Source organism: Carassius gibelio, chromosome B23, assembly GCF_023724105.1.
Source record: "Carassius gibelio isolate Cgi1373 ecotype wild population from Czech Republic chromosome B23, carGib1.2-hapl.c, whole genome shotgun sequence".
In the NCBI taxonomy this organism is placed as follows: Eukaryota; Metazoa; Chordata; class Actinopteri; order Cypriniformes; family Cyprinidae; genus Carassius; species Carassius gibelio.
In genome coordinates this window covers 27,623,897-27,636,516 of record NC_068418.1, presented here as the reverse complement: position 1 = coordinate 27,636,516, position 12,620 = coordinate 27,623,897, and the positions used below count along the sequence as shown (strand labels likewise).

The following is a 12,620-nucleotide window of genomic DNA, read 5'->3' as shown; positions in this document are numbered from 1 at the left end:
CATCACAAACAACACACACCATCAGAACCACATCGTGTGTGTGTGTGTGTGTCTCACCCTGTGTTCCTGGTGTATAGTGACACTGTGTACGTCCCTGTATTACTGGACACTCGGACCATAAAACCACCATCTTTAGCCTAAACACACACATACACAGTGTTTAACACCCACATAGTTTGAACAGTCACACTAATACACACACACACACACACACACAGATACAGACACACACACACAGACACACACACACACACCTCTTTCCTCAGCTGCTCTTCAGCTTTGTTGCGATTCACATTTTTACAAAACCATCTGAAACACAAAACACTCAAAGTTAGGTTTAAAATCTGACCATAAAATACAACCCTAACAAAACATACAGCAACAGATGAGAAGCAACATTGCTAACACTTCATTTTAAGATGTCTTTGTTACACACTTTACATGTACATACTATTAGAATAAAAATAAATTACGCATAATTACAAGCAAGTAACCCTAAACCAAACCCTAACCCTAACCCTAACTGAACAATGAGTACATGTAGTAAATTAAAATTAGTATTTAAATACTTATAATTTCACTGTAAGAAGGACAGCTTTAAATAAAGAGTAACGCAAGCATCCAGCCGCTCATACGCCTGGACACACGTGAATCTGGATTCACACTGAATCCACTTTCACTCAGAGATTACTAGTACATTTAACAAATAACTGAAAACATCAGCCAGTCACACCATGAACTAACCTGAGAGTTAGGGTTAGTAAAACAGAAACAGTATTTTCATGTAAAACTATTTAATTTTAATTTTGAAAAATCTTTTTCTTACAGTTTAGATGAAGCAGCAGCTCAAATATAACAGGGTCGCTCCGTGTCAAATCAACCAAATATTTATTTTGCTAATATTGTTTCTGTAGAAAGATAGACACGATATTAAATGTCATGAAGGAATATTAACTGATTTATTCATTATTTTGTGGACGGGTCAAAAGGGCTATTTTCAACTGGGGTTCAGAGTCAAATTACAGGTGAATAAAAGGGTTTCAGAAAGATGGCATCATCATAATGTTATTTTTACACAGATTGGTAGCTCTATCAGTAAAATCTGCTGACTTTAGCCATCTTTACTGTGTTATGTGCCAATGGTGACCGTTCAAAAATCTTCACTCTTCAAGCTTTTTCTCCAGAGTACACGTCTGTAATAAAAAAATATTTTAATTCCCTTTTAGATATTGGATCTTAACACTTTTCTTTTGGCATCTTAATTTTTAAGGCCCTAAATACGCTGTTCCAGAGGTTTTGTAATTTAAACATGACTCCAGGAGTAAATCATTAAAATGTCCACATGTTCAGGGCTCAAAAACCCAATGAGGGTCACTATGTAATCAGCTGATACTTATTTTATTTAAAGAACAATGTTTGAAGAAGAAATAATGTTGGAATTAGAATTGCACAGATCATACCTGTCTGAGTGCCTGTAACTCCAGAAGTATTAAAGTTATCCTAATATAATATTAGATTCTGGTTTATAATAAACTTGTGTAATCTTCATTCGTACGGCCCTGTATGGTTTAATCCTAGAGATATTGAGATGGTCAATATTCAGAGGTCAAAAACCAAATGTGGTTTTGTGTTTATCTAGTCATCACTGCTGACAATGCAAATAATAATTTAGCAATGCAGAGTGTGTTAGGTCAGATTATGAATGACCAGGATTAATTGTTAATTTAGGTAATGTATGAAGAGTATGAAATAGAAAATAAGTTTCCCAGGATCCATGTAGAATCACCCAAGCGTGAAAGATCTTAAATGTTTGCGGTGATCAGTGATTCTGCCAAATATGACCTATAACACTATCATTATGCTCACGTTATACCAATAAAAAAGAAAAATAAATTATAATAATGAATCTAAGTGAAGTAAATACTGGTTTATTGATGTGAATGCAATGTGTGGTGAAATCAACCTCACTTTCCTATCAGACGTGAAACTCAAACATGTTACAGTACTGCATTATCTGAACTCTTGGTAGCTTCAGAAGCTGTTAAAATGAACAAAATCCCTTCTTCCAAATATCCCTGAAACTGATCAAATATAGAATCTGATAAATAGAAAACTGAGAGACAGGTAATGTGCCTCCACTTGACACTTTCAGTGCATCTTTATCACTCAGACAGTTATGATCTGTGGTTGGGTAATATTCCACACTCTGGATATGGAGCCGTGGGAAGTCGTGGCCTAATGGTTAGAGGGTTGAACTCCCAATCGAAAGGTTGTGGGTTCTAGTCCCGGGCCGGACGGAATTGTGGGTGGGGGTAGTGCATGTACAGTTCTCTCTCCACCTTCAATACCTCGACTGAGACCCTAGAGCAAGGCATCGAACCCCCAACTGCTCCCCGGGCGCCGCAGCATAAATGATGAACACTGCTCCGGGTGTGTGCTCACAGTGTGTGTGTGTGTGTTCACTGCTCTGTGTGTGTGTGTGTGTGTGTTCACTGCTCTGTGTGTGTGTGTGTGTGTGTTCACTGCTCTGTGTGTGTGTGTGTGTGTGTGTGTGTGTTCACTGCTCTGTGTGTGTGTGCATTTCGGATGGGTTAAATGCAGAGCACAAATTCTGAGTATGGGTCACCATACTTGGCTGAATGTCACGTCACTGAGCCTCATTGAGAAACTCATATCTCTGGGACTGAATGTTGTATAGTCTTCAAAATAAAGACTCCAAAAGAAACATTTATTAACAACTAGAATCTAAAATCACGTCTTTAACACTTCTTGAGCTATAGACATGCAAACATGCAAAAAATAATATTTATGGCACAAAGACAGGTAAGTTTAATGCAGTTGTTTTGACAGAAGGGAACACAATACAGCTCTAATTTCAACATTATTTGTTCTTCAGACATTCTCCTTTAAAAGAAAACAAGTATCATAGTGACCCACATTGGGTTTTTGAGCACTAAACGTGTACATTTTAACAATTTACTCCCGGAGCCATATCCAAATTCCTAAACCTCTGGAACAGCATCATTTAGGGTCTTAAAATGAAGATGCCTAAAGAAAAGTTTGTTAGGCCCAATATCTGAAAGTGCAATATCTAAAAGATATTTCTAACACTTCTTGAGTTACAGTCACACAGACTTTGGAGAAAAAACTTTTCACGGTTTCAGACTTTACTAATAGAGCTACCAATCTGTGTAAAAATAACATTATGATGATGCCATCTTTCTGAAACCATTTTATTCACCTGTAATTTGACTCTGAATCATTTTGACCCCGTCTACAAAATAATGAATAAATCAGTCAATATTCCTTCATGACATTTAATATTTTGCTTCCATCACTATACATGTCTTTCTTAAGAATGAATGTTAGCAAAATCAAAAAGCCAGGGGTCTCTGGTAGATTGACACAGAATGACCCTAATCTGATTCCACACCAGTTTCATCACTGCGCTGTTACTGTAATGAAGAACGAACAGATTCATGTCTGATTCACTCACATGAACTGCTCCAGCGTGTCTGATTCCTTCTCTGTCACGTAGTTGCTCGGGATGTAGCCTTCATCCCTACAACACACACACACACACACACACACACACACAATGAACAGGACATTTTCAAGACACATTTTTCACTGAAAATCTTCATCCAACCGTTGGCAAGCATCACTGGACTTTGGGACAAATTATGGGAAGATTATAACCATTATTATTATTATTATTATTATTATTAAATGATGTAAAACTTGTCAAGTACTGTATGGCCAACCATCAATAATATTATAAAATCTAAACAGCTGATAAAAACATCCCAATAATCCACAGCACTCCAGTCCATCAGTGAACATCTGGAGAAGACAAAACCTGAAACACATCCAGCATTAAGATGATTTTAACTCAAACACATAGAGTCTATAATCCAGAATAACACTTCCCCCAGTGAAGACCTGCATCTGCTGTTGTCTCTCACAGATTAGTTTAGATCTGTTTAAACGCTGCTGGATCTGTGCAGATTTCTCTCCTGATTCAGACCAGAACACTTTTTCAAAAAGCCACTTTTTCTAAAGCCACGTGATTTTAGTGAATGAGGATTCATTACATAATAACTGTTTCAAAATGTTTCTAAATTACAATGGTTTGGCATTGGGGCGATCTCTGTAAACCCATAAACATGCGAGTTCATTGAGTTCGCCCCCAGGAACGAATCATTGAACCAGTGTCTGGTTTTTACTGCTTGTGTAGACACTTTTCACACTGAGGACAACTGAGGGACTCATACACAACTATTAGAGAAGGTTCAGACGCTCACTGTTGCTCCAGAAGATAATGCCATGCATTAAGAGCCGGGGGTGAAAACTTTTGAACAGAATGGAGACGTGTACATTTGTCTTCTTTGGCCTAACTATTATAGTTTTCGTTTTACTTCTGCCCTTCAGAGGCTATGGAGTATGTTTCCCAGAAGACAAAATAAGTTCAATTTACCCTGAGCTTGTAAGTTTTCACAAAGCCCACAGTGTTCGAAACAGTGAAACATTTTGAGAAGCAACTGGTTGAACTGATTCGAAACTTTGAAAGGGTTTGTTTTTCTGGGTTCATTCAGAGCGTCAGACGCACCCGTGTTTGTCCCGTGCTTTGTACCAGTTCACGTCACACCTCTCCAGGATCACATACTCCTCGCCCTTCCTCAGCGTCAGATCATGAGGCTCCAGCCCCTCGAAGTCATACAGCGCGATGACCACTTCCTCTCCAGGGCCCGCCTCTTCCTGTGCTGTCTCGTCTGGAGGTGGGGGGGGCGGCGGGGGCCGTCTCATCTGGGGTAAAAATACTAATTGGTTACACTTTATTTTAATAGTCAATTCTAGACATTCTACTATAAGTAACTTTGCAACTCCATGTCTACGGTCTCAGAGTAGAGTAAGCTGACATATACTTGCAATGATTCTCAGAGTCAGTATGTTATATAGTGGACCCATCAAAATAAAGACAGTACGCAGACAGTCACTAATACTCTAATGACTCGTTAACATGTAGCTGTAAAGTCACTAGAGTGGAACTAATGAATGGTGTCCAGATGAGCGGATGAAGGTATGAAGTAAATGTGCTCGTCTGAGCTCACCGCGCTGCTCTCGTCTCCAGGAGCACGAGGAAGAGGTTTACGCGAAACTGTGAGAAGAGAAATAAACATTTTTGTGATTGACTGAGAGCAGTGGGATGTCTTAAAATCTAAATCTTAAAACTTCCTAAAGGTTTATTAGTCACTTCCTGTGGGTAGTGCTAAAGCGCTAAATGATGAATTCAAATATTTTAATTTCAAATTCTACTTTAGTTAATATTTCTTTTATTTCAGTTAATGTCTATATTATAACAAGGATAGTTAACCGTAACAGCATGTAAACATCACTGAGAGCACTAAATGTTTGGAGAACCGGAGAGAAAAATGACATTCTGATTAAACGTCAAACAAAAAACAAACAAAAGGTAAAGATATATGGATGATTCATTCACTATAAGATCATTTGACACCCAACACGCATTTAGAAGATGAATAAACATCATTTTAAACAATGCTGTCAAATGATTAATCGCAAACAAAATAAAAGTTTGCATAATATATGTGTACATTCTGTGTATATTTATTATGTGTATGTAAATACTCAGACATACTGTATATATTCTGAAAATATCTACATGTATTTACATGTCTATATTTATATTCACATAATTTATATATATATATATATATATATATATATATATATATATATATATAAATAATAAAATATTTCATAAATAATGCATTTTTCTGAAAAATAGACATGCATGTGTGTGTATTTATATAAACATAATAAATATACACAGCACACATACATTATGCAAACAATTCATCTTCTTCATCTGTTTACACACACAATCTTCACTTGTCACACACTTTCTGAAAGCTGACACTCAAACAGCAGAAACACACACCAGATCTACAAAACACAACACACAAACATCTCACAGGAATTCATATTATGGAAAAGGTGTTTGAAAATGTTTCCTTTTGAGATGAGTTTGTGATGTTTCGATGGGTTGGTATGTGCTGAAGAACACTGAAGGCTCTTACTGTCTCCGAACAGGTTGTATCCCTCGCAGCCCGGGGCCAGTTTATCCAGCTGCCCACAGCACAGCCACTCGCCCTCCTGCCAGAACTGAGCGTGGAACTTAGCTGCGATCTGAACGTTATTCCTGATCTCTGGAGGAGAAACACATCAGACACACATCATCACACCATCTACAGCTGGCCCAACACACACACACACAGAGACACAGAGAGAGAGACACACACACACAGAGAGAGAGAGAGAGAGACACACACACACACACACACACACATACACACAGAGAGAGAGACACACACACACACACACAGAGAGAGAGAGAGAGAGACACACACACACACACAGAGAGAGAGAGAGAGACACACACACACACACACAGAGAGAGAGAGAGAGACACACACACACACACACACACACAGAGAGACACAGAGAGAGAGACACACACACACACACAGAGAGAGAGAGAGAGACACACACACACACACACAGAGAGAGAGAGAGAGAGACACACACACACACACACACACACACAGAGACACAGAGAGAGAGACACACACACACACACACACAGAGAGAGAGAGAGAGACACACACACACACACACAGAGAGAGAGAGAGAGACACACACACACACACACACACACAGAGAGACACAGAGAGAGAGACACACACACACAGAGAGAGAGAGAGAGAGAGACACACACACACACGCACAGAGAGAGAGAGAGAGACACACACACAGAGAGAGAGAGAGAGAGACACACACACACACACACACACAGAGAGAGACACACACACACACACACACACAGAGAGAGAGAGAGAGAGACACACACACACACACACACACACTAGTATTAATGTCTCTGCTCGCAGAAGAACCGATCGACCAGAATCTGTCATTAAATCATGTCACACACACATCAGCAGAACTACATGAGCTCATCTTAGTCTGAGTGTGTGTTACACTGAGAGAGAGAGAGAGAGAGAGAGAGAGAGAGAGAGAGAGAGAGAGACACACACACACACACACACACAGAGAGAGAGAGAGAGAGACACACACACACACACACACACACACAGAGAGACACACACACACACACACATCAGCAGAACTACATGAGCTCATCTTAGTCTGAGTGTGTGTTACACTGAGAGAGAGAGAGAGAGAGAGAGAGAGAGAGAGAGAGACACACACACACACACACTGAGAGAGAGAGAGAGAGACACACACACACACACACACACAGAGAGAGAGAGAGAGAGAGACACACACACACACACACACACAGAGAGAGACACACACACACACACACACACACACACACAGAGAGACACACACACACACACACATCAGCAGAACTACATGAGCTCATCTTAGTCTGAGTGTGTGTTACACTGAGAGAGAGAGAGAGAGAGAGAGAGAGAGAGAGACACACACACACACACACTGAGAGAGAGAGAGAGACACACACACACACACACACACACACACAGAGAGAGAGACACACACACACACACATCAGCAGAACTACACGAGCTCATCTTAGTCTGAGTGTGTGTTACACTGGGGGCATCAATGATTAGAACACTGTTATTTTCATCAGTTAATAAGGTTTTAAGTCAGTCATTTCTCTCTTTTACTGTAGTGTGTCAGATGTTTATGAGTGCACGTGTATGTAACGTATGTCAATAAGCTCTCGCACATACACATGACTTCTGCAGAAACAGACGTGTGTGTGTCACCGCTGACGTCTGCGTATTCAAACCAGCATCTTCACATAATAAGAATGATTTGGATTTTGAGCTTTAATGCACTTATCAAGAAACAAAAGCAGTCAAATTTCAAAAGGAATCAGAATATTATAATAATAATATAATAATAATAAATAAATAATAATAATAATTACAATATGTAAAAGAGTGGAACAAGTAGAAATCAGGTCTGAGGCTGAGAAGTGAACGAATGATTGTAATGTGGCTCAGATTGAGACAGGAATCACGTGTGTGTGTGTGTGTGTGTGTGTTTTTCTGCTGATCAAGGGAAACTGCAAGACTTCACCACATAAAGGCTTGTTGTAAAATGCATCTTATTTAGTGACAAAGTGTGACATAAAAGAGCAAAACATGCATTTTATTTTTGAATCAGCACTCCAAATTAGTAATGAGCAAGAATTGGATTTCATTCAGCAAATATGAAACAGGGTCATGTGATCAGCCAGAAAACAGAAATTAAATTCAATCTGAATCATGAGAATCTCACTGACCTTCCTTGAGTTTCTGGACCCAAACGCTTCGACTCTCGTTAGTGGGAGCAAAAACATAGAGCGTGATGGAGTCATAAACGACCTGAGGAGACACAACGAGAGCGTTCAGTGCCACACGAGCATCCTTCGACACACTAACAGCACACGTCTCGCTGGTAATGAACCTGTGACCCTGCAGCACTAAACCTCATCTGGGACTCATCTCTCAGTGATGTGTGGGGTTTGTTCTGGAAATGCAGAATTGTCTGGAAATGTATCATAAAGGAAAAATGTATAGTTTTGAACCATACAATGTATTGTTGTCTTTTTCTCCAGATATATCTGTGATGCTTCTGTGCTGCAGGGACACACACACACTCATAACACACTCATCTGGTGTAGAAACATATAATACCTTTCACAAATATATCTAGTTTACATCCTGACCTGGAAGGGATATTTGTTCTGGCAGGGGATGATGGTGGTGTTGTTCTTCACGATCTCCACACACCTGATCCTCTGCAGATCCACCGAACCCTTCTTGATCCTCTTCTGTGAAACACAGGAACACGTGAACACTGCGGAGTGTGTGTGTGATGCGTGTTCACTCCGTGTGTGTGTCACTCACCTCGGCTCGCAGCTCATAGTACGTCAGCTTGCTCTTGGTCAGCACAAACACTCGCTCCTTATAGTTGAGCGGAGATGTTCGCTTCTTCTGCTGAGAGCGTTTGATCAGCGTTTCCTCCAGAATGTGTGTCAGACTCATCTCTGAATCTCATGGACCTTAGGAAGAGACGCACAGAATCTGCTGACGGGCGTCCGTCTCCAGATCCAGAGGAGCTTTAGCTTCTTATTTAACCTCAGACTCACATGATATATATCTGAGCTGAAAGATTCACATCTGCAGTAACTTTATAATGGGAAGGATTTGAGATCTAAATCTTAAGAAGTAGCAAACTAAATATATTGCACATGTAGTCCATTTTTAAATCATTACCAAAGTTTTAAAATTGCTTGTTTTTATTTTTGTTATTATTTATTCTTCATGATTATTTCACTTTCTTTTATCTTAAGCACTTTGAATTACCATTCTGTATGAAATGTGCAATAAATAAACTTGCCTTGTAGAAGATTTCAGCATTTGGATCATTATTTGCATTTGTGTCTAATTTCAGAAACTTCCCCAGCTCAAATTTAGATTTTGTCATTTTTTTTTATCTGTAGAAAGATTAGTCAAATCTGCTGACTTTAGCCATCTTTGCTGTGTTATGTGCCAGTGGTGACCGTTCAAAAATGGGAAAACAGCACTCCTCAAGTTTTCTTCTCCAGAGTCTGCGTGACTGTAACTGTGTTCAAATATCTTTTAGATATTGGATCTTAACACTTTTCTTTTGGCATCTTCATTTTTAAGGCCCTAAATGATGCTGTTCTAGAGGTTTGGTAATTTGAACATGACTCCAGCAGTAAATCATTAAAATGTACACATGTTCAGTGCTCATAAACCCAATGAGAGTCACACGGAAAAAAAAAATCTTCTTCTTCTCCTTTTTTTTTTGAGAGGAATGTCTGAAGAACAAATAATGTTGAAACTAGAGATGTTTTTCATTTCCTTCTGTTAAAACAACTGCATTAAACAATCTGCATCCTCTACATATAGTAGATTACTCAGTATATATTTATACACGAAATTTAATATTTTGGCTTTCATCACTAAAAATGTTTTACTTTTCTCAGAATAAAAAATATTGTAAAAATCTGAGTCAGGGACCTCTGGTTGACTTGACATGGAATGACCCATTTATATTAATGCTTTTAACAGACACTTCACCCAAAGTTACTAACAGAAGAAAGATCCTCATAGAGTAAACAATATTCCTTCTGTACATGAAAGGCTAATTATTCACACAGCGAAGTCATTACATGATCTGTGTGAAGAAACACGGCTTCAGAAGCACTTCTGTGACAGCTTTGCTGTGTGAATCTGACATTAAAGAGCAAGATTAGGAAACGACCTGGAGCAGAGGAGAAATGAACCAATCCAGTCCAAATAACAGAAAAAGTTCACTTTTAGGGTCAAAATAGGAAGAGGTCAAGACCTAACTTTAATCTTCAGCACATTGTCAGTATAATGATCATTTATTGTGACTATATGCAATGCTTATATTGATTTAAACAGGTTTATATGACCTTACTTCAGTACAACGCTAAAAAAATGAGCACTAAATGATGAAAACACGAATCACGCTTCATTCTGCCTGCTGTTTGTTTGTTTGTTTGTTTGTTTGATTGTAGAACAGAAACTTCAATAACCGCAGATAAACACATTTCACACACATCTGAACTTTCATTTTCACATCCGAGCTCCAGCAGAGAAATAAATACAAGCGACTCGAACTCGGTCCGATGAGAAAAAAACATTATAAGATTTCTTACCTCCGCTTACAGTTTTTCCGCGAATAGACGTGTGTGTGTGTGTGTGTGTGTGTGTGAGAGAGAGAGAGAGAGAGAGAGAGATTGTGTGTATGTTTGAGACAGAGAGAGAGACAGAGAGAGTGTGTGTGTGTGTGTGAGAGAGAGAGAGAGTGATTGTGTGTATGTTTGAGACAGACAGAGAGAGAGAGAGAGAGAGAGAGAGAGAGAGAGAGTGTGTGTGTGTGTGAGAGAGAGAGAGAGAGAGAGAGAGAGAGTGTGTGTGTGTGTGTGTGTGTGTGTGTGTGTGAGAGAGAGAGACAGAGTGTGTGTGTGTGTGTGTGTGTGTGTGTGTGTGTGTGTGAGAGAGAGAGAGACAGAGAGTGTGTGCGCGCGCAGTGATCATCAGGAAATATGACTCAAGGAAGTACAGACTCACTCGTGTCTGTTTCTATTAATCTCTGTGCTTATATAGGACACAGATGAAAACTGATTCTTCTCTGTTTTGTTGTTTGTGAACATCGAAGTTTAACAGTTAATCTGACAGCTGATATAGGGGTTAATTTGACAAACAGAAGGATGACGTCATTTCCCTCGAGCCACACGCTCGTGCGTGTTTCCTCTTTATTCGTTACATTTCTGTAGATGCTCGATAATGGGTCTGTTTCATGCATAGACAGTAAGAGTTTCATGTTCATGTTTTACATAAAGTTCTTCTTCTTGTGTTTTATGGCAATTTGAGAACAATATTGCATCACTTCCGCCGCCTGCTGGAGCGGATCTTTTCCAAACTCTCGGGCTTTCACATAATTAAAAAGTAAATAAATACTATAATTGTTTATATTTTCCAGTATATATAAGCAGAATTATGATGTCATTTTAACTCCTTATGGTACAGAGTTGCCAGATTTCCTTGTTTTTCTGAAAAACATACAACACACCTCAATATGGATATTTAAAGGTCCAGCCTTGGTTTAGTAAATAACACATTTATTCCTGAATCATTGTCTAACATAGTTTCACAGTGAATTGAGAAGAAGTGTGTGCCCAACGCTGTACCACAGTAATGTATTTCCCTGCTGGGATTTTTTATAGACAGTAACATCAATATGATTGCAGTTAGTTATTAGACGTGTTTATTGTAGTATAGTTGTATTGATGAATGAACAAGAAAATGACTTTTTCTTTACAGAAAATGAATACAGCAATATTTGACAGAAAGGGTAATAGGAAGAGTGCACACACACACACACACACACACACACACACACACATGGTCTGCTGTATCAGGACGGACTGGCAGATTGACTGCAGTATAATGATTCACTCCAGTGAGTATGAGAATATTTCACATCATAATAATATTTATGGAATGACAAACATGGAGGCTAAAAGGAAGCCCCTGTTTGCTCAGGATGAGAGTTTAAAAGCAAATGCACTGAACCAATTTTATATGCGTTTTGAATCTGACAACAATAGGGACTGCTGTGATGTTTTAGATAATGTAAATTGTACTGTGAAGGACAGGATTTTTATAGATCCACATGCTGTAACCAAGGTTTTTAAATCAATGCACCTAAAAAAAGCGACGGGGCCAGATAATATGTCCACTTTTCTTTTAAAGACATTTGCAGAGGAATTGTCTCCGGTATGGCACCAGCTGTTCCAACTTTCTATTGATAAACATGTTGTACCTGAGATCTCCACTATAATTCCAGTTCCAAAAAAGGCATGTCCTCAGGAGGACAACGATTATAGGCCTGTTGCACTAACTTCCAATGTCTTCAAGGGCCTGGAACGACTTATGTTAAATGTACTTCGCTCAGAGGTGGAGCCAGTATTAGACAAATATCAGTTTGCATATACAAAG

The 12,620-nt window shown here is 39.0% G+C and overlaps 1 protein-coding gene across 3 annotated transcripts in view; it reads right to left on the bottom strand.

Annotated features, from left to right (window-relative positions):
* Nucleotides 1–11,109, bottom strand: part of LOC128011318 (tyrosine-protein kinase Tec-like) — a 17,344-nt gene extending 6,235 nt beyond the window's left edge. The window contains exons 1-10 of one of the 3 annotated variants that reach the window (XM_052593570.1): nucleotides 10,775–11,109; nucleotides 8,970–9,124; nucleotides 8,789–8,893; nucleotides 8,363–8,444; nucleotides 6,102–6,230; nucleotides 5,112–5,158; nucleotides 4,610–4,806; nucleotides 3,497–3,562; nucleotides 255–309; nucleotides 58–137 (exon numbers count right to left, since the gene is read on the bottom strand). In XM_052593570.1, the coding sequence (XP_052449530.1) occupies nucleotides 58–137; nucleotides 255–309; nucleotides 3,497–3,562; nucleotides 4,610–4,806; nucleotides 5,112–5,158; nucleotides 6,102–6,230; nucleotides 8,363–8,444; nucleotides 8,789–8,893; nucleotides 8,970–9,107 (899 nt within the window). In that variant the 5' untranslated portion in view covers nucleotides 9,108–9,124; nucleotides 10,775–11,109. Of the gene's footprint in view, nucleotides 1–57; nucleotides 138–254; nucleotides 310–3,496; nucleotides 3,563–4,609; nucleotides 4,807–5,111; nucleotides 5,159–6,101; nucleotides 6,231–8,362; nucleotides 8,445–8,788; nucleotides 8,894–8,969; nucleotides 9,165–10,774 lie in introns of those variants that run through there. The other 2 variants (XM_052593571.1, XM_052593572.1) reach the window with 2 other exon arrangements.
* Between the last annotated feature and the right edge of the window lie 1,511 nt (nucleotides 11,110–12,620).